General features: G+C 50.3%; 1 protein-coding gene across 4 annotated transcripts in view; it reads right to left on the reverse strand.

Moving 5' to 3' along the window:
* Window positions 1-1,139: 1,139 nt before the first annotated feature.
* Window positions 1,140-25,054, reverse strand: part of SLC2A5 (solute carrier family 2 member 5) — a 54,547-nt gene continuing 30,632 nt past the window's right edge. For 2 of the 4 annotated variants that reach the window (XM_029578917.1, XM_029578915.1), the window contains exons 3-11: window positions 18,316-18,440; window positions 18,012-18,164; window positions 14,075-14,200; window positions 13,808-13,995; window positions 13,604-13,714; window positions 12,610-12,711; window positions 9,642-9,717; window positions 5,531-5,658; window positions 1,141-1,475 (exon numbers count right to left, since the gene is read on the reverse strand). In XM_029578917.1, the coding sequence (XP_029434777.1) occupies window positions 1,242-1,475; window positions 5,531-5,658; window positions 9,642-9,717; window positions 12,610-12,711; window positions 13,604-13,714; window positions 13,808-13,995; window positions 14,075-14,200; window positions 18,012-18,164; window positions 18,316-18,440 (1,243 nt within the window). In that variant the 3' untranslated portion in view covers window positions 1,141-1,241. Of the gene's footprint in view, window positions 1,476-5,530; window positions 5,659-9,641; window positions 9,718-12,609; window positions 12,712-13,603; window positions 13,715-13,807; window positions 13,996-14,074; window positions 14,201-18,011; window positions 18,165-18,315; window positions 18,441-20,058; window positions 20,220-22,042; window positions 22,142-22,224; window positions 24,492-25,054 lie in introns of those variants that run through there. The other 2 variants (XM_029578914.1, XM_029578918.1) reach the window with 2 other exon arrangements.

Below are 25,054 nucleotides of genomic sequence, written 5' to 3' on the forward strand. Positions count from 1 at the left end.
AGGTCAGAGTATCCCTTCACACCCCCCTGCAGATAGAGGAAGATAAGGTCAGAGTGTCCCTTCACACCCACCTGCAGATAGAAGAAAGTGAGCTGCAGGTATCTCTCACACCCCCCTGCAGATAGAGGAAGATAAGGTCAGAGTATCCCTTCACACCCCCCTGCAGATAGAGGAATATAAGGTCAGAGTATCCCTTCACACCCCCCTGCAGATAGAGGACGATAAGGTCAGAGTGACCCTTCACACCCACCTGCAGATAGAAGAAAGTGAGCTGCAAGCATCTCTCACACCCCCCTGCAGATAGAGGAAGATAAGGTCAGAGTGTCCCTTCACACCCACCTGCAGATAGAAGAAAGTGAGCTGCAGGCATCTCTCACACCCCCCTGCAGATAGAGGAAGATAAGGTCAGAGTACCCCTTCACACCCACCTGCAGATAGAAGAAAGTGAGCTGCAGTCATCTCTCACACCCCCCTGCAGATAGAGGAAGATAAGGTCAGAGTACCCCTTCACACCCACCTGCAGATAGAAGAAAGTGAGCTGCAGTCATCTCTCACACCCCCCTGCAGATAGAGGAAGATAAGGTCAGAGTACCCCTTCACACCCACCTGCAGATAGAAGAAAGTGAGCTGCAGTCATCTCTCACACCCCCCTGCAGATAGAGGAAGATAAGGTCAGAGTACCCCTTCACACCCACCTGCAGATAGAAGAAAGTGAGCTGCAGGCATCTCTCACACCCCTCTGCAGATAGAGGAAGATGAGGTCAGAGTATCCCTTCACACCCACCTGCGGGCACATGGAGCTTACAATCTGACCAAGACTCTGTGCTGTTGTGTCCTTTGGTAGATGAGTGTCCAGAACTGCACCAGAGATCTGTGCAGAGGTGCGCTTCCTTCTACTGATACACACCCTTATGTGCACAAGTATACTATCAACTTCCCAATTGTTTGTTCAGAAGGAGCTCACCTAGATCCCTCTCCTGCTTGATGACAGCCACTTCTTTCCCATAGTGACCCTTTCCTGACTCCTGTTGTAGAAGCAGTAACAGCACTGGGAAAGTGCTATAGATGCTGGATTAAAAGTGATCAGGCACTCGCGTTCCCCTTCTGAATTAAAACAAGTATTTATTAATTGCAAAGAATTTACTAAATACAAAAATTGATTAAGCTGTCAGTCTAAATACACATCACTTGGAGGTTTGGTCCAGTCTGAGCTTTCCACGTGTTCTGCTTTGCATACTGGGTTAAAGTTTGGTGATAGCCATAGCCTCCTTCTCTGCCAAGATGTGGAGGGCAGGGTTTAGATTGTGAATTTCCTTTGAGTCTGAGGGAACTTCCTGCCTGTTCTTCTTGGCCATCATCTCACTGACCTCTAGGAAAGTCTTGTTCTTTGTCTCAGGGACTATGAAGTAGATGTACAGTAATGTCACCAGGCAAATAGCCCCGAAGATAACGAAACTGAAAGGTCCAAGTCCTTTCTGCAAAAGGAGAGTAAGAGAGCAAGAGCGGTGACTACAACAAAGCAGAGGGGGAGTGAGAGCAGAGACAACAACAACAAAGAAGAGGGGGAGTGAGAGCAGAGACAACAACAAAGCACAGGGGGAGTGAGAGCAGAGACAACAACAACGAGAGCACAGGGGTAGTGAGAGCAGAGACAATAACGAGAGTACGGGGGGGGGGTGAGAGCAGAGACAACAACAACAAAGCACAGGGGGAGTGAGAGCAGAGACAACAATAACGAGAGCACAGGGCTAGTGAGAACAGAGACAACAACAACGAGAGCACAGGGATAGTGAGAGCAGAGACAACAACGAGAGTACAGGGGTAGTGAGAGCAGAGATAACAACAACAAAGCACAGGGGGAGTGAGAGCAGAGACAACAACGAGACTACAGGGGTAGTGAGAGCAGAAACAACAACAAAGCACAGGGGTAGTGAGAGCAGAGACAACAACAAAGCACGGGAAGAGAGCAGAGACAACAACGACAGTACAGGGGGAGTGAGAGCAGAGACAACAACGAGAGCACAGGGGGAATGAGAGCAGAGACAACAACAACAACAAAGCACGGGGGAGTGAGAGCAGAGACAACAACAAAGTACAGGGGGCGTGAGAGCAGAAACAACAACAAGAGTACAGGGGGAGTGAGAGCAGAGACAACAACAAAGCACAGGGGGAGTGAAAGCAGAGACAGCAACGAGAGTACAGGGGGAGTGAGAGCAGAGACAACAACAACAAAGTACAGGGGGAATGAGAGCAGAGACAACAACGAGAGTACAGGGGGAGTGAGAGCAGAGACAACAACAAAGCACAGGGGGAGTGAGAGCAGAGACAGCAACGTGAGTACAGGGGGAGTGAGAGCAGAGACAACAACAACAAAGCACAGGGGGAGTGAGAGCAGAGACAACAACGAGACTACAGGGGTAGTGAGAGCAGAGACAACAACAAAGCACGGGAAGTGAGAGCAGAGATAACAACGAGAGCACAGGAGGAGTGAGAGCAGAGACAACAACAACAACAAAGCACAGGGGTAGTGAGAGCAGAGACAACAACAACAACAAAGCACAGGGGGAGGGAAAACAGAGGCAACAACAAAGTACAGGGGGAATGAGAGCAGAAACAACAACGAGAGTACAGGGGGAGTGAGAGCAGAGACAACAACAAAGCACAGGGGGAGTGAGAGCAGAGACAACAACGAGAGTACAGGGAGAGTAAGAGCAGAGACAGCAACAACAACAAAGCACAGGGGGAGGGAAAACAGAGGCAACAACAAAGTACAGGGGGAATGAGAGCAGAAACAACAACGAGAGTACAGGGGGAGTGAGAGCAGAGACAACAACAAAGCACAGGGGGAGTGAGAGCAGAGACAACAACGAGAGTACAGGGAGAGTAAGAGCAGAGACAGCAACAACCAAGCATAGGGGGAGTGAGAGCAGAGACAACAACAAAACACAGGGGAAGTGAGAGCAGAGATAACAACGAGAGTACAGGGGGAGTGAGAGCAGAGACAACAACAGAGCTTAGGGGGAGTGAGAGCAGAGACAACGAGAGTACAGGGGGAGTAAAAGTGACTACAATGAGAGTACGGGGGAGTGAAAACGGTGACTACAACGAGAGCACAGAGGGCGTGAGAGCAGAGACAACAACGAAAGCACAGGGGGAGTGAGAGTAGAGACAATAACGAGAATACAGGGGGAGTGAAAGCGGTGACTACAACGAGAGTACAGGGGGAGTGAAAGCGGTGACTACAGTGAGAGCACAGGGAGAGTGAGAACATAAGAACATAAGAACATAAGAGCAGAGTCAATAACGAGAGTACAGGTGTAGTGAAAGTGGTGACTACAACGAGAGTACAGGGAGAGTGAGAGAAGAGACAACAACGTGAGCACAGGGGGAGTGAGAGCAGAGACAACAATGAGAGCACAGGGGGAGTAAAAGCAGTGACTACAACGAGAGCACAGGGGGAGTGAGAGCAGAGACAACAACGAGAATACAGGGGGAGTGAAAGTGGTAACTACAAAAAGAGCACAGAGGACGTGAGAGCAGAGACAACGAGAGCACAGGGGGAGTGAGAGTAGAGATTACAATGAAAGCTCAGGGAGCATGAGAGCAGAGATTAGAACGAAAGCCCAGGGGGAGACAGAGCAGAGATTGTAATGAGAACACCAGGCGAGTGAGAGCAGAAACTACAAAAAGAGCACAGGGGAAGAGAGAAAAGAGTCTACAACAAGAGTACAGGGGGAGAGAGAGTGGAGACTACAATGAGAGCACAGAGGGAGTGAGAGCAGAGACTATAACGGGAGCATAGGCAGAGTGAGAGCAGTCACTATAATGAGGGCCCTGGGGGAGTGGGAAGGTGAGCTCTGGGGTACCCGTCACTCCCTCCCACAGACAGAGGAAGGTGAGCTCTGGGGTTCCCGTCACCCCCCCCCCCCCCCCACAGACAGAGGAAGGTGAGCTCTGGGGTATCCGTCACACCCTCCCACAGACAGAGGAAGGTGAGCTCTGGGGTATCCGTCACACCCTCCCACAGACAGAGGAAGGTGAGCTCTGGGGTACCCGTCACTCCCACCCACAGACAGAGGAAGGTGAGCTCTGGGGTATCCGTCACACCCTCCCACAGACAGAGGAAGGTGAGCTCTGGGGTACGCGTCACTCCCTCCCACAGACAGAGGAAGGTGAGCTCTGGGGTACCCATCACACCCTCCCACAGACAGAGGAAGGTGAGCTCTGGGGTATCCGTCACACCCTCCCACAGACAGAGGAAGGTGAGCTCTGGGGTACCCGTCACACCCTCCCACAGACAAAGGAAGGTGAGCTCTGGGGTATCCGTCACACCCCCCCCCCCCCCCACAGACAGAGGAAGGTGAGCTCTGGGGTACCCGTCACTCCCACCCACAGACAGAGGAAGGTGAGCTCTGGGGTTCCCGTCACACCCCCCCCCCCCCCACAGACAGAGGAAGGTGAGCTCTGGGGTACCCGTCACTCCCCCCCACAGACAGAGGAAGGTGAGCTCTGGGGTACCCGTCACACCCTCCCACAGACAGAGGAAGGTGAGCTCTGGGGTACCCGTCACTCCCTCCCACAGACAGAGGAAGGTGTGCTCTGGGGTATCCGTCACACCCTCCCACAGACAGAGGAAGGTGAGCTCTGGGGTATCCGTCACACCCTCCCACAGACAGAGGAAGGTGAGCTCTGGGGTATCCGTCACACCCTCCCACAGACAGAGGAAGGTGAGCTCTGGGGTACCTGTCACTCCCACCCACAGACAGAGGAAGGTGAGCTCTGGGGTATCCGTCACACCCTCCCACAGACAGAGGAAGGTGAGCTCTGGGGTACCCGTCACTCCCTCCCACAGACAGAGGAAGGTGAGCTCTGGGGTACCCGTCACACCCTCCCACAGACAGAGGAAGGTGAGCTCTGGGGTATCCGTCACACCCTCCCACAGACAGAGGAAGGTGAGCTCTGGGGTACCCGTCACACCCTCCCACAGACAGAGGAAGGTGAGCTCTGGGGTATCCGTCACACACCCCCACAGACAGAGGAAGGTGAGCTCTGGGGTACCCGTCACTCCCACCCACAGACAGAGGAATGTGAGCTCTGGGGTTCCCGTCACACACCCCCCCCCCCCCCACAGACAGAGGAAGGTGAGCTCTGGGGTATCCGTCACACCCTCCCACAGACAGAGGAAGGTGAGCTCTGGGGTATCCGTCACACCCTCCCACAGACAGAGGAAGGTGAGCTCTGGGGTACCTGTCACTCCCACCCACAGACAGAGGAAGGTGAGCTCTGGGGTATCCGTCACACCCTCCCACAGACAGAGGAAGGTGAGCTCTGGGGTACCCGTCACTCCCACCCACAGACAGAGGAAGGTGAGCTCTGGGGTATCCGTCACACCCTCCCACAGACAGAGGAAGGTGAGCTCTGGGGTATCCGTCACACCCTCCCACAGACAGAGGAAGGTGAGCTCTGGGGTTCCCGTCACACCCCCCCACAGACAGAGTAGGAAGCATTACAGAGTACCCATCATGCTCACCTCCAGGTAGGGGAAGATGAGTCCCACTGTGAAGTTGGACAGCCAGTGCACCGATCCTGCCACCATGAATGCCGCAGGCCTTGAGGACTGACGGAACATTTCTGTGGTCACCACATATGGAATGGGACCTAGGAAGGGAGGTCGTTATTAGTAGTGCTTCAGCAAGGCACTGTCTGCCCATGGCTTGACACTATTGTCCTGATTTCTATAGCACCAGAAACCCCATCAAGTTAACTCGCTCACTCCCTTCCTGTGTGATGTTGGACCTCTCATTAAAGCTCCCTTTGCTTGCCTCTTTGTGTGAGATATCTGAAAGCCTGTAAACAGGATAATGAGAAAAGGATGGGAAGGGAATTTGGATTTTCAGAAGGCGTTGGACAAAGTTTCCCATGAAATTACAAAGTCCTGGGATAGGAGGCAGTGTTTTATTGATAAGTGGATATAAGACAGGAAACAGGAGGGTAGAACTAAGTGGTCAGATTTTCAAATGGAGAAAGGTCATTAGTGGAGTGCCACAGGTACTGGGACCGGCGCTATTTAACATTCATTGGGAGCGATGAGTGATGTGATCAAATTTGCAGATGACACAACATTATTTAAAGTTGTTGGAACTTGCATGACTACGAGATTGGACATCTGGATGGCAGATGCAGCTTAATATGGACAAATACATAAGAAGGTAAGTGCCGTGCTAGGGTCCGAGAAAGGTCCATCAAGCTCAGCGTCTTGTCTCCAACAGTGGTCAGTCTGGGTCACAAGTACCCGGCAGATCCCAAACAGCAGATCTATTTCCTGTTACTCACTCCCAGGGGTAGCCGTAGCTTTCTTTACTCTACCTGGCTAAGCGGGTGCTATGGACTTTTCCTCCAGGAACTTGCCCAAATCTCATTTAAACCCCGCCCTGCCCGTTGCCTCAACCACGTCCTCTGGCAACAGATTCCAGAGCCTGATTGTGCCCTGAAGGGAAAGGCACTTTCTGTGACCTGTTGTGAGTCTGCTGGTCAGTTTCATGGAGAGTCCCCTTGTTCTAGTATTTATTTATTAAAAAGTTTCATATTCTGCTATATTCAATAAAACTGTTTAGTGTGAACAACAATAATCAACCTACATAGTGTACAAAGGTATTCCGATAGCCCACGCTTACATGATAAGGAAGCGTTTCATTCATGCTGGGTTAACAAACTCCTAACCTCAGCCAGGAAACCATTGGAAAGGGTCAGGCACCTTCATCCTGGTTTGCTGATTGGACAGCTAGCATATAAGAGCTGCTGAACGCAGTGTGCCACAGAGCGGGTATATTCCCCATATAGCAAGTTCTGGAAGCCACCGAGACTGGGGTAATGTGATAAAGATATCCCAGAGCAGCGACTAACCTGATGGCCCTAGGAACCAGAACTGCTTATTACAATCATCTAAATGGTGTAAAACAGGGGACTGAAGTACTGGACACAATACATCCTTAGAAAGTGTGCATCTTAATGGGTTTAGGAACTTCGGCTTATCTAAAGCAGTTCTGGCTAACTTCGTAATATGCAACTTGAGTGTGAAGCTGGAATCGAGCACCGCCTGGAGAAGGTCCCCGTCGTTTTGTACTGGCAGCACACTATTCTCTTTAGTTAATGCCGGAGCCTGCTCACCTATCCACAAAAGCTTCTTCTTATGAACACTAAATGGGGACATAGAAAGTCCAAACAGAGCTAAGGGGAAAACATCTCCAGTATCTCCCAGAGTAAAAAATGAATGTCATCGACATAGATAAACTACAGCAATCCCAACGTAGCAATATAGATGTTAAGGAGACAGGCAGGCCTGTGGGAAAGGGCTGAAGTCACAACTTGATTACCCGTTCCACCCCACCCAAGGTTTTATAAACGTCTATCCCGTCTAAAGTGATGCACGTAGGGAAAAATAATCCCAACTACAGGGACACGATGCTGGGCTCCACGGTAGGGGTCACCACCCAGGGTTCTTGTGGACAATACTTTGAAATCCTCAGCTCAATGAGCAGTGACAGTCAAAAGGCAAACAGAACGTTCCAAAAAGGAATGGAGAATGAAATGGAGAAAATCATATTGCGCGTGCACCTCGGGTACTGCCTGCAGTCCTGGTCGCCCCCATCTCAAGAATAAAACAGAAAATATACTGCCCTGTACCGAGCCATGGTGAGAGGGCACCTTGGGTACTGCCTGCAGTCCTGGTCGCCCCCATCTCAAGAATAAACCAGAAAATATACTGCCCTGTACCGAGCCATGGTGAGAGGGCACCTCGGGTACTGCCTGCAGTCCTGGTCGCCCCATCTCAAGAATAAACCAGAAAATATACTGCCCTGTACCGAGCCATGGTGAGAGGGCACCTCGGGTACTGCCTGCAGTCCTGGTCGCCCCATCTCAAGAATAAAACAGAAAATATACTGCCCTGTACCGAGCCATGGTGAGAGGGCACCTCGGGTACTGCCTGCAGTCCTGGTCGCCCCCATCTCAAGAATAAAACAGAAAATATACTGCCCTGTACCGAGCCATGGTGAGAGGGCACCTCGGGTACTGCCTGCAGTCCTGGTCACCCCCATCTCAAGAATAAACCAGAAAATATACTGCCCTGTACCGAGCCATGGTGAGAGGGCACCTCGGGTACTGCCTGCAGTCCTGGTCGCCCCCATCTCAAGAATAAAACAGAAAATATACTGCCCTGTACCGAGCCATGGTGAGAGGGCACCTCGGGTACCGCGTGCAGTCCTGGTCGCCCCCATCTCAAGAATAAAACAGAAAATATACTGCCCTGTACCGAGCCATGGTGAGAGGGCACCTCGGGTACTGCCTGCAGTCCTGGTCGCCCCCATCTCAAGAATAAAACAGAAAATATACTGCCCTGTACCGAGCCATGGTGAGAGGGCACCTCGGGTACTGCCTGCAGTCCTGGTCGCCCCCATCTCAAGAATAAACCAGAAAATATACTGCCCTGTACCGAGCCATGGTGAGAGGGCACCTCGGGTACTGCCTGCAGTCCTGGTCGCCCCCATCTCAAGAATAAAACAGAAAATATACTGCCCTGTACCGAGCCATGGTGAGAGGGCACCTCGGGTACTGCCTGCAGTCCTGGTCGCCCCCATCTCAAGAACAAAACAGAAAATATACTGCCCTGTACCGAGCCATGGTGAGAGGGCACCTCGGGTACTGCCTGCAGTCCTGGTCGCCCCCATCTCAAGAAAGACAGAACAGAACTGGAAAAGGTGCAGAGGAAGGCGACTAAAATGACAACGGGGATGGAGCATCTCTGCTAACGCAGGTTAGAGCTTGGAAAAGAGACGGCTGAGAGGGGATAGGATGGAAGTTTATAACATGTTGAGTGGGGTGGAAAGGACGATTATTTACCCTTTCAAATACCACTAAAACAAGAGGACACTCCATGAAACTAACAACCAACAGACTCACAACGGATCATAGGAAGTTCTTTTCATTCAACGCACATCAAGCTGTTGCCAGAGGACGTGGTCAAGGCGACAAGCATAGCGGAGTTTAAGACAGGTTTGAACAAGTTCCTGGATGACAAATCCATAAATCATTATTGGTCAGGTAGATTTAAGAAAGACATCACTAGCCCTGGGAGTAACAGGAAATAGATCTGCTCTTGGGGATCTGTCTAGCACCTGTGACATTCACCATTGCACAATTACTGGATCTCCCTCCTCCCAGGGGCCGTGAACGCTGCCTCCACAGCATCTCTAACACTGGATGAGCCTCCCCCGTGCCACCAGGATGATCCAGTGCCTTATGCTGAACTCAGGGGATTATGCCAGTGCTTGGAGCTGGGGGTAACCTCACTCACTGCACAGTCACATCGCAGGTCACAGCACATCCATTGCCTCGGGTACAACATTAGATTGTAAGCTCTGTGGAGCTAGGGAAATACCTACAGTACCTGAATGTAATCTGCTTTGATGTACACTTTGAAGTGCCGAAAAGCAGAAAGTAAGAATCTAAATAATAAATAAATAAATAAAATCTCAGCCTCAGCCCCACCCAACTCCTACGTGTGATCTTCTGAATCCCCTACCCATGCCCTCCCCACTGCCCTAAATTTTCCTGGATACCAAGTTGAGCTCTTGCGTACTTACTGGGCCCAATTGCGTGTCCAATGACGAAGATGATGACACAGACGATGCTGAGGTACGGCATCCAGGATATGGTGGTCTGTGGAATTCAATCAGAGGTTAGACTTTACCGGACTATCGAATGTCCATGCTGGGATGGACGGAGCCTACGCTCCAGCCCCACCAGCTGCTGCCATTTCTAACACAGGAAGAACAGATGGCCCGGCTGATCTTATTTCAGGAGTGTAGCCCATTACATTCTCCAAGATCCCATTGCTGAGTTTTGCCTGATTAATCCAGGGCTTTTGGGTTCTCTATAGAGGCTACAACGAGCTATTAGCATCTGAATTCTTGCAAATCATCTAGGTTTGATGATGCAACTGAAACATACAATAGACTTATGTCCTAGGCACTGCAAGTTTAACTTTATTTTTGTTGTATGATTAGATACATTCTCTTGTACAATAGATTAGCATCCTCCTCCAAAGGGTTAAAAGGCTGTGGATTAGAGGCCAGGCTGGTATCTGTAGCAGGTGAGCTTGGGGGTGCTAGTGACCAAGCTCTTCTTAGCTTTCCTACTTATTTACTTTTGGTTATTTATTTACTATTTTTCTTTCTTATGCTTTATTTGCATTTTTATTAAACACTCCCTTGGGAGGTGTCTAACAGGAAAGCAATGAAGTTCCAATAAATAATACTAAAGTAACCCAGGTGCCTTTAAATAAAGAGCAGACAGAGCAGGAAGACTCTAAATAACCCTGTTAACTAATAAATAGGTTGTTAATACAAACAAAAAACATACTTTGAAATGTCTGTATACAAATGCTAGAAGTCTAAAAAATAAGATGGGAGAGTTAGAGTGCATAGCACTGGATGAAGAGGGAGATATAATTGGTGACTCAGAGACCTGGTGGAAGGATAATAACCAATGGGACATTGACACACCAGGCTACAAATATATCAAAATGATACGATGGATCAAATTCTTGGAGGGCTGGCACTGTATGTTAAAGAGAGCATTGATTCAAACAGGATAAAATGTTCTGCAGGAAACAAATTGCAATGTTGAATCTTTATGGATAGAAATTCCAGGTGAAAAAGGGAATAAAATAGTAATGGGGGTGTATTGCCAACCACCTGGCCAGAATGAAATAACAGACAATGAAATGCTAACAAAATCAGCAGCACAGTAATAATGAGTAATTTCAATGAATTCTTTGCTTCTGTGTTTACTAATGAGGGTGTTGCGAAGATAGCAATTCCAGAGATGGTTTTCAGGGGTGATGAGTCAGATAAACTGAACCAAATCACTGTGAACCTAGAAGATTTAGTAGGCCAGATTGACAAACTAAAGAGTAGCAGATCACCTAGACCAGATGGTATACACCTCAGGGTTCTGAAAGAACTAAAAAATTAAATTACAGATCTATTAATTAAAATTTGTAACCTATCATTAAAATCATCCATTGTACCTGAAGACTGGAGGGTGGGCAATGTAACCCCAATATTTAAAAAGGGCTCCAGGGGCGATCCTGGAAACTATAGCCCAGTGAGCCTGTCTTCAGTGCTGGGAAAAATAGTGGAAATTATTCTAAAGATCAAAATCACAGAGCATATAGAAAGACATGGTTTAATGGGACACAGTCAACATGGCTTTACCCAAGGGAAGTCTTTATTTTATTTATTTTATTTATTTAACAGTTTTATATACCGACAGCCGTTGTGAACATCCCATCGGTTTACATATAACATAAGTCTTGCCTAACAAATCAGCTTCATTTTTTTGAAGGGGCTAATAAACATGTGGATAAAGGTGAACCGGTAGATGCAGTATATTTGGATTTTCAGAAGGCGTTTGTCAAAGGTCATCATGAGAGGCTTCTAAGAAAACTAAAAAGTCATGGGATAGGTGGCGATGTCCTTTCGTGGATTACAAACTGGTTAAAAGACAGGAAACAGAGAGTAGGATTAAATGGTCAATTTTCTCAGTGGAAAAGGGTAAACAGTGGAGTGCCTCAGGGATCTGTACTTGGACCGGTGCTTTTCAATATATTTATAAATGATCTGGAAAGGAATACGACAAGTGAGGTTATCAAATTTGCAGATGATACAAGGTGCAAGGTGATGCACATAGGGAAAAATAACCCTTGCTGTAGTTACATAATGTTAGGTTCCATATTAGGTGCTACCACCCAAGAAAAAGATCTAGGCATCATAGTGGATAATACTTTAAAATCGTCTGCTCAGTGTGCTGCGGCAGTCAAAAAAGCAAACAGAATGTTAGGAATTATTAGGAAGGGAATGGTGAATAAAACGGAAAATGTCATAATGCCTCTATATCGCTCCATGGTAAGACCGCACCTTGAATACTGTGTACAATTCTGGACACCGCATCTCAAAAAGGATATAATTGCGATGGAGAAGGTACAGAGAAGGGCGATCAAAATGATAAAGGGAATGGAAACAGCTCCCCTATGAGGAAAGGCTGAAGAGGTTAGGGCTGTTCAGCTTGGAGAAGAGACGGCTGAGGGAAGATACGATAGAGATCTATATAAGAAACAGGATGTTGGGCTTGATGGACCCTGGGTCCTTGGTTTGACCCAGAATGCAAGCCTTATGTTCTTAAATAAATAAATAAATAAATAAAATAAAATGGAAATTGTTAACAAAACTTCTTGTGCGTTCAATAAAAATATCTGAATACAAATGTTTGAAACATGTGCAGAGAGAGTCAACTGACTCCTCCATTTCTCTCTATTGCATTATTCCTAAACAACCAAGAAACAAGGATGTAGCTTGTAAGTCAAAAGATGTTCCTGGCATTTTGACAGCACAAAACCAGGAGTTCCGGTAATGTCATCTTCTACAGAGAGAAAGCACAAGCTTTTCTCCACAACGCAGCCTGCCGAGGAGTGTTTTACTATCTGCCCCCTTCCACCCCGCCTCCCAAAACCCCACTACGACTCCGGGTCAGAGTGTAGCAGATACAGACCTGAAACTTGAGGGCCACTGTTAGTACAGCACAGGAAAGACAGCAGATGCCAAATCCAGTCAAGAGAAGAATTCTTCGACCCAAAGCATCCACAATGAGGGCCTGGTGAGGAGAGAACATGGGTAAGGCTCTTACATGACCTGTAGAAGCACAGTACATGAAGGGGATCTGCTAGCAACACACCACAGCTACAAAAGTACATACCCTAGTAGAAGGACTAGGAATCACTCCATGAAGTTAGCAAGTAGCACATTTAAGACTAATCGGAGAAAATTCTTTTTCACTCAACGCACAATAAAGCTCTGGAATTTGTTACCAGAGGATGTGGTTAGTGCAGTTAGTGTAGCTGGGTTCAAAAAAGGTTTGGATAAGTTCTTGGAGGAGAAGTCCATTACCTGCTATTAATCAAGTTTACTTAGGGAATAGCCACTGCTATTAATTGCATAAGTAGCATGGGATCTTCTTAGTGTTTGGGTAATTGCCAGGTTCTTGTGGCCTGGTTTGGCCTCTGTTGGGAACAGGATGCTGGGCTTGATGGACCCTTGGTCTGACCCAGTATGGCAGCTTCTTATGTTCTTATGTAATCGCAAAACGAAATGATAATGCTTTCTTTCCCTGCCTCTACGTAACTGCTGCCCCTTACCCCAAAGCAAACAGCGTTGAACATTCAAAGGTCATTTTATGAGGGTCAACATGTTTACCTCCTGTAGGAAAGTGCACATACACACGGCAGTTACACACTGCACAGGCAGCATCACCCAACATTCATTCTCCATGCGCAGGGCGGCCAGGTGTCAGCAACTGTACTAAGAGTGAGCAAAAACAAAACAAAAAAGAATAAAGAAAGAAATAATTTCATCCTGCCGGCCAGGAGCTCAGGCTCTGCAGGCTGCCCTGTACAAAAAGGCCAGGGTAAAACAGGTGTCAGCAAACATCTGGCAGACTGTCAGGCACAAAACATTCTCAGGACATTGCAGCGAGGAGGAGAGAATACCGCCAGGAAGGTCATCGCCACGTTCACGGCGCCTGTTCCCACGGTGACATACTGCACGGAGGTTTCCTCCACACCTGCCGAGGAGTACATGCTGTCCGCGTAATAATAGACCTGCAATCATACAAACCTCTGTCACTCAGGGCACAGACAAAGAAAGGGCTGGTGAGCAGGAGGAGAGGGGACGAGGAGCCTGGGCCCTCTCACCGCATTAATGCCAGACAGCTGCTGCCCCATGTTCATGGCGATGACTGAGATAAGCTGCCAGCGCAGGGGTCGGAAGGAGCAAAGGTTTAGCACTGCCAGTTGACCTTCGGCCTTTTCTGACTGGTCCTCCAGCCGCATTTCTTCAATCTCTTCCTCTACCTCCTCGCAACCTCTCAGTCGCTTCAAACCTGCAAGGGGAGGAAGGAAGAGGTCTGCAAGCAGGGCAGGGAGTGAAGGGCGGAGGGGGTGAGAGAGAGACATTCTTACCTTCTCTGGCCTTTTCTACATCTCCTTTCTGGATGAGGCAGTACCTGGGGCTCTCAGGGAAGAAGGGCAGGAAGACGAGCTGCAGGACAGCAGGAATCCCCGTCACTGCCAGCAGCACTGGCCAGCCTAACACGGGAACACAGGAGATAATTGTCCGCACTGCTAAGGATAGCTCCCCATTGCGAGCTGCAGCACTGGCCAGCCTAACACGGGAACACAGGAGATAATTGTCCGCACTGCTAAGGATAGCTCCCCATTGCTAGCTGCAGCACTGGCCAGCCTAACACGGGAACACAGGAGATAATTGTCCGCACTGCTAAGGATAGCTCCCCATTGCTAGCTGCAGCACTGGCCAGCCTAACACGGGAACACAGGAGATAATTGTCCGCACTGCTAAGGATAACTCCCCATTTCTAGCTGCAGCACTGGCCAGCCTAACACGGGAACACAGGAGATAATTGTCCGCACTGCTAAGGATAGCTCCCCATTTCTAGCTGCAGCACTGGCCAGCCTAACACGGGAACACAGGAGATAATTGTCCGCACTGCTAAGGATAGCTCCCCATTGCTAGCTGCAGCACTGGCCAGCCTAACACGGGAACACAGGAGATAATTGTCCGCACTGCTAAGGATAGCTCCCCATTGCTAGCTGCAGCACTGGCCAGCCTAACACGGGAACAACAGGAGATAATTGTCCGCACTGCTAAGGATAGCTCCCCATTGCTAGCTGCAGCACTGGCCAGCCTAACACGGGAACACAGGAGATAATTGTCCGCACTGCTAAGGATAGCTCCCCATTGCTAGCTGCAGCACTGGCCAGCCTAACACGGGAACACAGGAGATAATTGTCCGCACTGCTAAGGATAGCTCCCCATTGCTAGCTGCAGCACTGGCCAGCCTAACACGGGAACACAGGAGATAATTGTCCGCACTGCTAAGGATAGCTCCCCATTGCTAGCTGCAGCACTGGCCAGCCTAACACGGGAACACAGGAGATAATTGTCCGCACTGCTAAGGATAGCTCCCCATTGCTAGCTGCAGCACTGGCCAGCCTAACACGGGAACACAGGAGATAATTGTCCGCACTGCTAAGGATAGCTCCCCATTGCGAGCTGCAGCACTGGCCAGCCTAACACGGGAACACAGGAGATAATTGTCCGCACTGCTAAGGATAACTCCCCATTTCTAGCTGCAGCACTGGCCAGCCTAACACGGGAACACAGGAGATAATTGTCCGCACTGCTAAGGATAGCTCCCCATTGCTAGCTGCAGCACTGGCCAGCCTAACACGGGAACACAGGAGATAATTGTCCGCACTGCTAAGGATAGCTTCCCATTGCGAGCTGCAGCACTGGCCAGCCTAACACGGGAACACAGGAGATAATTGTCCGCACTGCTAAGGATAACTCCCCATTTCTAGCTGCAGCACTGGCCAGCCTAACACAGGAACACAGGAGATAATTGTCCGCACTGCTAAGGATAGTTCCCCATTGCGAGCTGCAGCAGCTTGCAGGATATTGCTCCTTATCCAAGTCACTTTCACGCCGATACAGTACAGTGAGCTCCAACGGAGCGCACTCTTACCCTGCCCTTGGACGCACGTTTTCCCTTACCCCTTATTCAGTAAGGAGCCGAAAACGCAAGTCCAACCCGCGGCACCTAATAGTGCCCTCAACATGCAAATTCAAATGCATGTTGATGGCCCTATTAGTTATGCCCGCGCGATACAGAAAGTAAAATGTGCAGCCAAGCCGCACATTTTACTTTCAGAAATTAGTGCTGACCCAAAGGTAGGCGCTAGTTTCTGCCGGCACCGGGAAAGTGCACAGAAAAGCAGTAAAAACTGCTTTTCTGGGTACCCTCCGACTTAATATCATAGCGATATTATGTCTGAGGTCCCGAAGGCTGTAAAAAGTAAAAAAATAAAAATAAAAAAAATTTTGAATTTGGCCCGCGGCTGTCGGGCTGAAAACTGGACGCTCAATTTTGCCGGCGTCTGGTTTCCGAGCCCGTGGCTGTCAGCGGGTTTGAGAACCGACACCGGCAAAATTGAGCGTCGGCTGTCAAACCCGCTGACAGCCGCCACTCCGGGCCAAAAGGAGGCGCTAGGGACGCTCTAGTGTCCCTAGCGCCTCCTTTTGCCCGTTTCTACCGCACCACCTAATTTACATACTGAACTGCGCACGCCGGGAGAGTGGGCGTTCGTCCGCTCTCCTGCGTTTTTACTGAATCGGCCCGTTTGTCTTGTCTACTGTCTTCGGGTTCAGCACAAGTTCCCAGACTTAATCCAATACTCATCCCCCAATCCCAAAATGTTACCACCAAGCTATCTACTAATCTAAGCAGTTACAAAACTAATAAGGCTGTTGGCCAAATATCAATCCGGCAATCTCTCTGTGGCCTGGCTGGTCCATTCCTGGCCATGAATGATCAGTTGGTTTTTGTAGAGTTGCAGCTTGCTGGGTCCCAGCCTGCAGTATCACTAACACTAACTGGTGCTTTCCTGATCTCTTTATCGCTCTCTCTTTGCTTCTCCAGAAAGCCAAGGCTGGATTGTTTGCAATTCTGCAGCCTCCTTCCTACCGTTCTCCTTTGTGAGTCCCAAGAAGGCTTCAGTTTTGGCCCGGGTCTGCTCCCCAGCACCTCTGTGCTAGGCTGTTCCAGACATCTCCCCCCTCTCCATGCTTCCTCCGAACCTTCCTGCCTGCAAGTTTCGATCAGGACTCCTTGTCCTTGAATTTCCTTTTTATGGAAAAGATCACCTTCTTGTACTTTCTTGAAGCCTGCTAAATATTTGCTCCTTCTGTAATATCTTTCCTCCGAGGCGTATCTTTGAGTTCCGTAAGCTTCTCTTTGTAGAGTTTGTGTTGCAGGCCTTATCCCACTTCAGTAGCGCTTCTCTGAGCCACTTCCATCCTCTCCACGGGCTTGTGAAGGTGCAGCCTCCAAAAGTGAGCACTGGGGTCTCCCAGGTGACCTATACAAGGGCAGTACCAACTCATTTTTTCTTCATGAGGAAAAGAGGGTCAGCCTTTATGTCACCCAGGGTCCAGGCTGTGGGGCCAGCATTGGGTGTGAATTCTCTCTCTCCCAAAAACCCTCCTCCTCCTCTTTACTCTAGTGATACACCACCCCCAACTCCCACTAGTGCTCAGTCTCCAGCTGTGTCCTTTTCCCACCAGAACTGATTTACACCATCAGCTCCTGTGAAAAAGATGCCAAAAATCTGTTCTAGGTTGTTCTTTAGAAATTAAGCCCTGGGTAACAGAAAAAAAAAGCACAAGCTTGAAATATTTTAACAATAGCATAGTAGCCAGAACTGAATCCTTGATTATTGGCATTATTGCTCACAAGTATCAAACTTGTGCTAATTCAACCACTATTTGAAATTAGAGATATGCATTTGTTCATCCATTTGTTGCATTCATTTCGCTACTAAGCATGTATGTAACGAATGGATGCCAGGCACACAAAACGAATGGAATGCATTTATGTCTATGGGCATCTAGATAAGTGCACCCCATTCGTTTTGTGCACTCATTTGTCCATTCATTAGAAACTAATGGACAAGCGAATGCATATCCCTAACTTCAGTGTCTGCTGCAGGTTCACACCCTCCATTCCTGTTCCTTGCAGAACAGGAGGGGAAAGGCTAAATTAGGAAGCCGTATGGCTGTTCTTTTCTCTGCTTACTCCTTCTGATTTACCTCCCTCTTCCCTGCAGGCTGCTTGGATGTGAGGGGCTGGAGTAGAACATCCCTGGTGCTCTCTCTTAAGTCTGAAAAGAAGGGGTGGAATGCCATTCCCAGCATTTTCTCCCCAAATTAAGTCCTGCTCTGCACACATGCAGTACCAAATATATATTTCTTTCTGCTGGTATCTCACTCACTCTTAGAGTGCTTCCTGTATTCTTATGTGCATAGGTGTTTTGTCCTTACCTTTGTGGTTCCCTAGGATGCTCCTAATTCCAAAAATCTGAGCCATGAGGATGCCAATAGTGATTAATAGTTGAGGTGCCACCCCTATTGCTCCCCGTAGATTCCTGGGTGACATCTCTCCCAGATACATGGGCACCACACTGGAAGACAAGCCTAGAGGAAGAGGGAAGAGAAAGGATTCATTGTAAGGGGAGGCTGATAGCAGTATATATGGGCACCATATGGAGAGGAAAGGGAAGAAGGAGATGAGGAGAGAGGAGGAGAGGTGAGGCTTGCACCAGAGAATCTCTCTTCTCACTGTCACCTGCACATATCCCAATGAGGAATCGAGCTACGATGATGATCTCAAAGGAATGCCCCACCTCACTGATCCCCATCATGAGAGCTGGGATAATGGACAAGATGTTGTTCAGAAGAAGGGTCCCTTTCCTGGTAGAGAGAGACAGAGACACGGGATACTTAACTTATATATCAGAAAGGAAAGGGGGTGCTTCTTAGGGAACATAAGAAATTGCCATGCTGGGTCAGACCAAGGGTCCATCAAGCCCAGCATCCTGTTTCCAACAGAGGCCAAAAACCAGGCCACAAGAACCTGGCAATTACCCAAACACTAAGAAGATCCCATGCTACTGATGCAATTAATAGCAGTGGCTGTTCCCTAACAGGTCGATACAGTACAGTGCGCTCCGACGGAGTGCACTGTTACCCCGCGTTTGGACGCGTGTTTTCGAAACGCTAGCTTTACCCCTTATTCAGCTTGCATTGGACAGACGTGTCCTGGTGCCCTAGGAGGTGCTGTTGCAGTGTATATTTCCGATAGCCATAGGCTGGGCGCATACCATGGGAGACCTCTACAGGTACCATTCACTTGCTCCTTAGAGATGGAGAAGTTAAATCTACTCCTGTAGCTTCCTTCACTCACTCTCCTGACAATACATGAGACACTGTCCTGCCAACAGGAGCTAAAAATATGGAATATCTTGTTAGAGGCAAGACACATGTAGGGAATGGAGCCATCAGGACCTGGGGTGAGGGGGATGAGATCAGATTGCTGAGTGAGTCCTAAACATCTGGGGGATGGTTTGGGTTCCTTGCTGGGATGGATCCTGGGGACACACAGACTCCTGGTACAGACTATCAGGCCGATACAGTACAGTGCGCTCCGGCAGAGCGCACTGTTAACCCGCGTTTGGACGCGCTATTACCCCTTATTCAGTAAGGGGTAATAGCGCGTCGAAAACGCGCGACCAACCCCCCCGAAACTAATAGCGCCCGCAACATGCAAATGCATGATGATGGCCCTATTAGTTATTCCCACGTGATTCACTAAGTAAAATGTGCAGCCAAGCCGCACATTTTACTGCCAGCACCGGGAAAGTGCACCCTCCGACTTGATATCATGGCGATATTAAGTCAGAGGTCCCAAAGTAAAAAATACTTAAAAAAAAAAAAAGTAAAATTGGCCCACAGCTCGCGGGTTGAAAACCGGACGCTCAATTTTGCCGGCGTCCGGTTTCCAAACCCGTGACTGTCAGCGGGTTTGAGAACCGACGCCGGCAACATTGAGCGTCGGCTGTCAAACTCGCTGACAGCCGCCGCTCCTGTCCAAAAAAGAGGCGCTAGGGACGCGCTAGTGTCCCTAGCGCCTCTTTTTACCGCAGGCCCTCATTTAAATACTGAATCGCGCATACAGGAGAGTGACCTGTGCACTCGCCCGCTCTCCCGCGACTTTTACTGAATTGTCCTGTATGCGAGGAAAGCTCAGGGAGGTGAGAGAAGAGCGGATCTGCTCAGCTTTTATGGGGCATTGCAGCAGGACCCATGGGTGCCTTTTACTCACCGCCTCTGCCCCAGGGAAGGGTTAGCTTTCTAGCACATCTAAATGCACCTTCTGGTGAAAAGCTGGTTTCCCTCCTACTCATCCCTAACCCAAAGATAATGCTAAACCTGAAAACAGACAGCAGCGCTTAGCTCAAATCTTATCCAGAAATTCCTAACTCTGAGGAAGCTGGACGCGTGAAGTTCCCCAGATCCAACTAGCAATTACCTGCCAAACTTATTCACCAGGGGGGCGACCAGGAGAGACCCAACGAAGCCACCCAGAGGAAAGAGAGAAACTGTGAATGACCACAGCATGAGCAGGATGGAGTCACTGATGTACTGCCCCGTCCGGCTGGAGAACGTCTGGTTGTAAAACTCCTTCATGAACTAGACAAGGCAGAGAAACACCAGGATTACAGTCCAGCTTCCATCATCCTGCTGAGTCCTTAATGACTGCCGAGTCACTGTGCCACACCTCTCACCCTGCCGAGTCACTGAGTGTGTCATACCTCTCACCCTGCCAAGTCACTGAGTGAGCCATACCTGTCACCCTGCCGAGTCACTGAGTGAGCCAGACCTGTCACCCTGCTGAGTCACTGAGTGAGCCAGACCTGTCACCCTGCTGAGTCACTGAGTGTGCCACATCTCTCACCCTGCCAAGTCACTGAGTGAGCCATACCTGTCACCCTGCCGAGTCACTGAGTGTGCCAGACCTGTCACCCTGCTGAGCCACTGTGTCATTCCTCTCACCCTGCTGAGTCATTGAGTGAGCCATACCTCTCACCCTGCTGAGTCACTGTGTCACACCTCTCATCCTGCCGAGTCACTGAGTGAGCCATACCTTTCACCCTGCCGAGTCACTGTGTCATTCCTCTCACCCTGCTGAGTCACTGAGTGAGCCACACCTCTCACCCTGCTGAGTCACCGTGCCACACCTCTCACCCTGCCGAGTCACTGAGTGAGCCATACCTCTCACCCTGCTGAGTCACTGTGTCATTCCTCTAACCCTGCCGAGTCACTGAGTGAGCCATACCTCTCACCCTGCTGAGTCACTGTGTCATTCCTCTAACCCTGCCGAGTCACTGAGTGAGCCATACCTCTCACCCTGCTGAGTCACTGTGTCATTCCTCTCATCCTGCCGAGTCACTGAGTGAGCCATACCTCTCACCCTGCTGAGTCACTGAGTGAGCAACATCTCTCACCCTGCTGAGTCACTGAGTGAGCCAGACCTGTCACCCTGCTGAGTCACTGAGTGTGCCAGACCTGTCACCCTGCTGAGTCACTGAGCCACATCTCTCACCCTGCTGAGTCACTGAGTGAGCCAGACCTGTCACCCTGCTGAGTTACTGAGTGTGCCAGACCTCTCACCCTGCCGAGTCACTGAGTGAGCCACATCTCTCACCCTGCTGAGTCACTGAGTGAGCCAGACCTGTCACCCTGCTGAGTCACTGAGTGTGCCAGACCTGTCACCCTGCTGAGTCACTGAGTGTGCCACATCTCTCACCCTGCCAAGTCACTGAGTGAGCCATACCTGTCACCCTGCCGAGTCACTGAGTGTGCCAGACCTGTCACCCTGCTGAGTCACTGAGTGTGCCACATCTCTCACCCTGCCAAGTCACTGAGTGAGCCATACCTGTCACCCTGCCGAGTCACTGAGTGTGCCAGACCTGTCACCCTGCCGAGTCACTGAGTGAGCCACATCTCTCACCCTGCCGAGTCACTGAGTGAGCCAGACCTGTCACCCTGCTGAGTCACTGAGTGAGCCACATCTCTCACCCTGCCAAGTCACTGAGTGAGCCATACCTGTCACCCTGCCGAGTCACTGAGTGTGCCAGACCTGTCACCCTGCTGAGTCACTGAGTGTGCCACATCTCTCACCCTGCCAAGTCACTGAGTGAGCCATACCTGTCACCCTGCCGAGTCACTGAGTGTGCCAGACCTGTCACCCTGCCGAGTCACTGAGTGAGCCACATCTCTCACCCTGCCGAGTCACTGAGTGAGCCAGACCTGTCACCCTGCTGAGTCACTGAGTGTGCCACATCTCTCACCCTGCCAAGTCACTGAGTGTGCCAGACCTCTCACCCTGTGGCATATTCTGGATAAGTTTTTCTCTTTTCGTTGAAGTCTCCCCCCTCCCCCAGTCTCTCTCGGTGAGCCCCCGGCCAATGAAGCAGATCCTAGGGCTTGGGGATGCCCTGAGTGCTACTCACCGGGGCGGGAGAGTTAACAGAAGCCACATTGTAGCCGTACTGGAAAGAGGATCCGAAAGTGGCGATGAGAGTGGCCAGGCCGAGCACCAGCGTCAGGCGCTGCATGAGAGAGAAAGGCGCAATGAGGACCCCCTGGGCCGCTGCTGGAGGCTGCGGTTCCTCCCTGCCCCCCTCACACTTACCCCCTGCCGCTGCCCGCTCCCGGGCACCTTCTCCATGTCCTCCGAGCCCATCCCTTCCTCTTCCCTGGCCCTGCCCTTTGGCCGCTCGTAGTCACTTTATTGCCCTTCTAAGCAGATAAGCGCAATGCGCCTGTTGCGCGTCTCCCCCGGGCCGCAGCTCAGCTCTCATCGCGCAGGCACAAAGCTTTCCGCTGCCCTCGCTGCTTTTATTTCTTTATTTACGAAGCCGGCAGCCGTGGGGCCGTGCAGGACACGGAACCAAAGCCACAGGCCACAGCCAGAAAGAGAAGGAGCCCGGCCCCTGAATCAGAGGAGTTCCCTCCACAGCTGTGCTATTGGAAGAAGGCCTCCAGCTGTGCCAGGGCTGGATTCCAGTGCACCACTGGATGCTGGTGGAAAGCTGCACTGGGATTAGCTGATGAGGCAGCTTGTGTGCATGGACTACAAAGCACAGAGGTGGCATCACTAACTTTAAATTCCATATTAGTAAAAAAAATTATACCCCCCAAATAATACCCGCAATCCGGGGAATTGCCTCTGCTGGGCCATCAGTGCCGGTTACTGCAGCCCCACAGTAAAGCAATGGCAGAGGGAGCCTGAAAGGAGGCACCAACCCTGGGCTTTGCACTGCCCGTACCCAATGCCAGGACTAACAAACATCTGGGGCTGCTTTTATGTCCCACTTACCCAGTCCTAAATTCCACTTTCAGACAAGCAAAGCATCTCTGGGAAAGGTAAATTCAAACAGCAAAGCAGACTGCTCTGTGCCTGCAGAAACAGACACTGCCCGGATCCTGGGCTGTCTCTTTACACAGCAAACACTCCTCACAGAGAGAGAGTCACCAGCCCAGACAGGCAGAGACACAGGCACACCACACCTGGACAGAAACACAGGCAGAGCACACACAGAGACAGGGACCAGGCACACAGTCACAGTTATCCCAAACCCAGACAGAGAGACAAACACACCTCAGAGAGAGAGAGATTCAACACCCAGACAGGCAAGACACGGGCACACCACACCTGGACAGAAACACAGACAGAGCACACACAGAGACAGGGACCAGACACACAGTCACAGTTATCCCAAACCCAGACAGAGAGACAAACACACCTCAGAGAGAGAGAGATTCAACACCCAGACAGGCAAGACACGGGCACACCACACCTGGACAGAAACACAGACAGAGCACACACAGAGACAGGGACCAGGCACACAGTCACAGTTATCCCAAACCCAGACAGAGAGACAAACACACCTCAGAGAGAGAGAGATTCAACACCCAGACAGGCAAGACACGGGCACACCACACCTGGACAGAAACACAGACAGAGCACACACAGAGACAGGGACCAGGCACACAGTCACAGTTATCCCAAACCCAGACAGAGAGACAAACACACCTCAGAGAGAGAGAGATTCAACACCCAGACAGGCAGAGACACAGGCACACCACACCTGGACAGAAACACAGGCAGAGCACACACAGAGAGAGGGACCAGACACACAGTCACAGTTATCCCAAACCCAGACAGAGAGACAAACACACCTCAGAGAGAGAGAGATTCAACACCCAGACAGGCAGAGACACAGGCACACCACACCTGGACAGAAACACAGACAGAGCACACACAGAGACAGGGACCAGGCACACAGTCACAGTTATCCCAAACCCAGACAGAGAGACAAACACACCTCAGAGAGAGAGAGATTCAACACCCAGACAGGCAGAGACACAGGCACACCACACCTGGACAGAAACACAGGCAGAGCACACACAGAGACAGGGACCAAGCACACAGTCACAGTTATCCCAAACCCAGACAGAGAGACAAACACAAATCAGAGAGAGAGAGATTCAACACCCAGACAGGCAGAGACACAGGCACACCACACCTGGACAGAAACACAGACAGAGCACACACAGAGACAGGGACCAGGCACACAGTCACAGTTATCCCAAACCCAGACAGAGAGACAAACACACCTCAGAGAGAGAGATTCAACACCCAGACAGGCAGAGACACAGGCACACCACACCTGGACAGAAACACAGACAGAGCACACACAGAGACAGGGACCAGGCACACAGTCACAGTTATCCCAAACCCAGACAGAGAGACAAACACACCTCAGAGAGAGAGAGATTCAACACCCAGACAGGCAAGACACAGGCACACCACACCTGGACAGAAACACAGACAGAGCACACACAGAGACAGGGACCAAGCACACAGTCACAGTTATCCCAAACCCAGACAGAGAGACAAACACACCTCAGAGAGAGAGATTCAACACACAGACAGGCAGAGACACAGGCACACCACACCTGGACAGAAACACAGACAGAGCACACACAGAGACAGGGACCAGGCACACAGTCACAGTTATCCCATACCCAGACAGAGAGACAAACACACCTCAGAGAGAGAGAGATTCAACACCCAGACAGGCAGAGACACAGGCACACCACACCTGGACAGAAACACAGACAGAGCACACACAGAGACAGGGACCAGGCACACAGTCACAGTTATCCCATACCCAGACAGAGAGACAAACACACCTCAGAGAGAGAGAGATTCAACACCCAGACAGGCAGAGACACAGGCACACCACACCTGGACAGAAACACAGACAGAGCACACACAGAGAGAGGGACCAGACACACAGTCACAGTTATCCCAAACCCAGACAGAGAGACAAACACACCTCAGAGAGAGAGATTCAACACCCAGACAGGCAAGACACGGGCACACCACACCTGGACAGAAACACAGACAGAGCACACACAGAGAGAGGGACCAGACACACAGTCACAGTTATCCC

The sequence above is a fragment of the Rhinatrema bivittatum genome, chromosome 15 (assembly GCF_901001135.1).
Source record: "Rhinatrema bivittatum chromosome 15, aRhiBiv1.1, whole genome shotgun sequence".
Lineage (NCBI taxonomy): Eukaryota > Metazoa > Chordata > Amphibia > Gymnophiona > Rhinatrematidae > Rhinatrema > Rhinatrema bivittatum.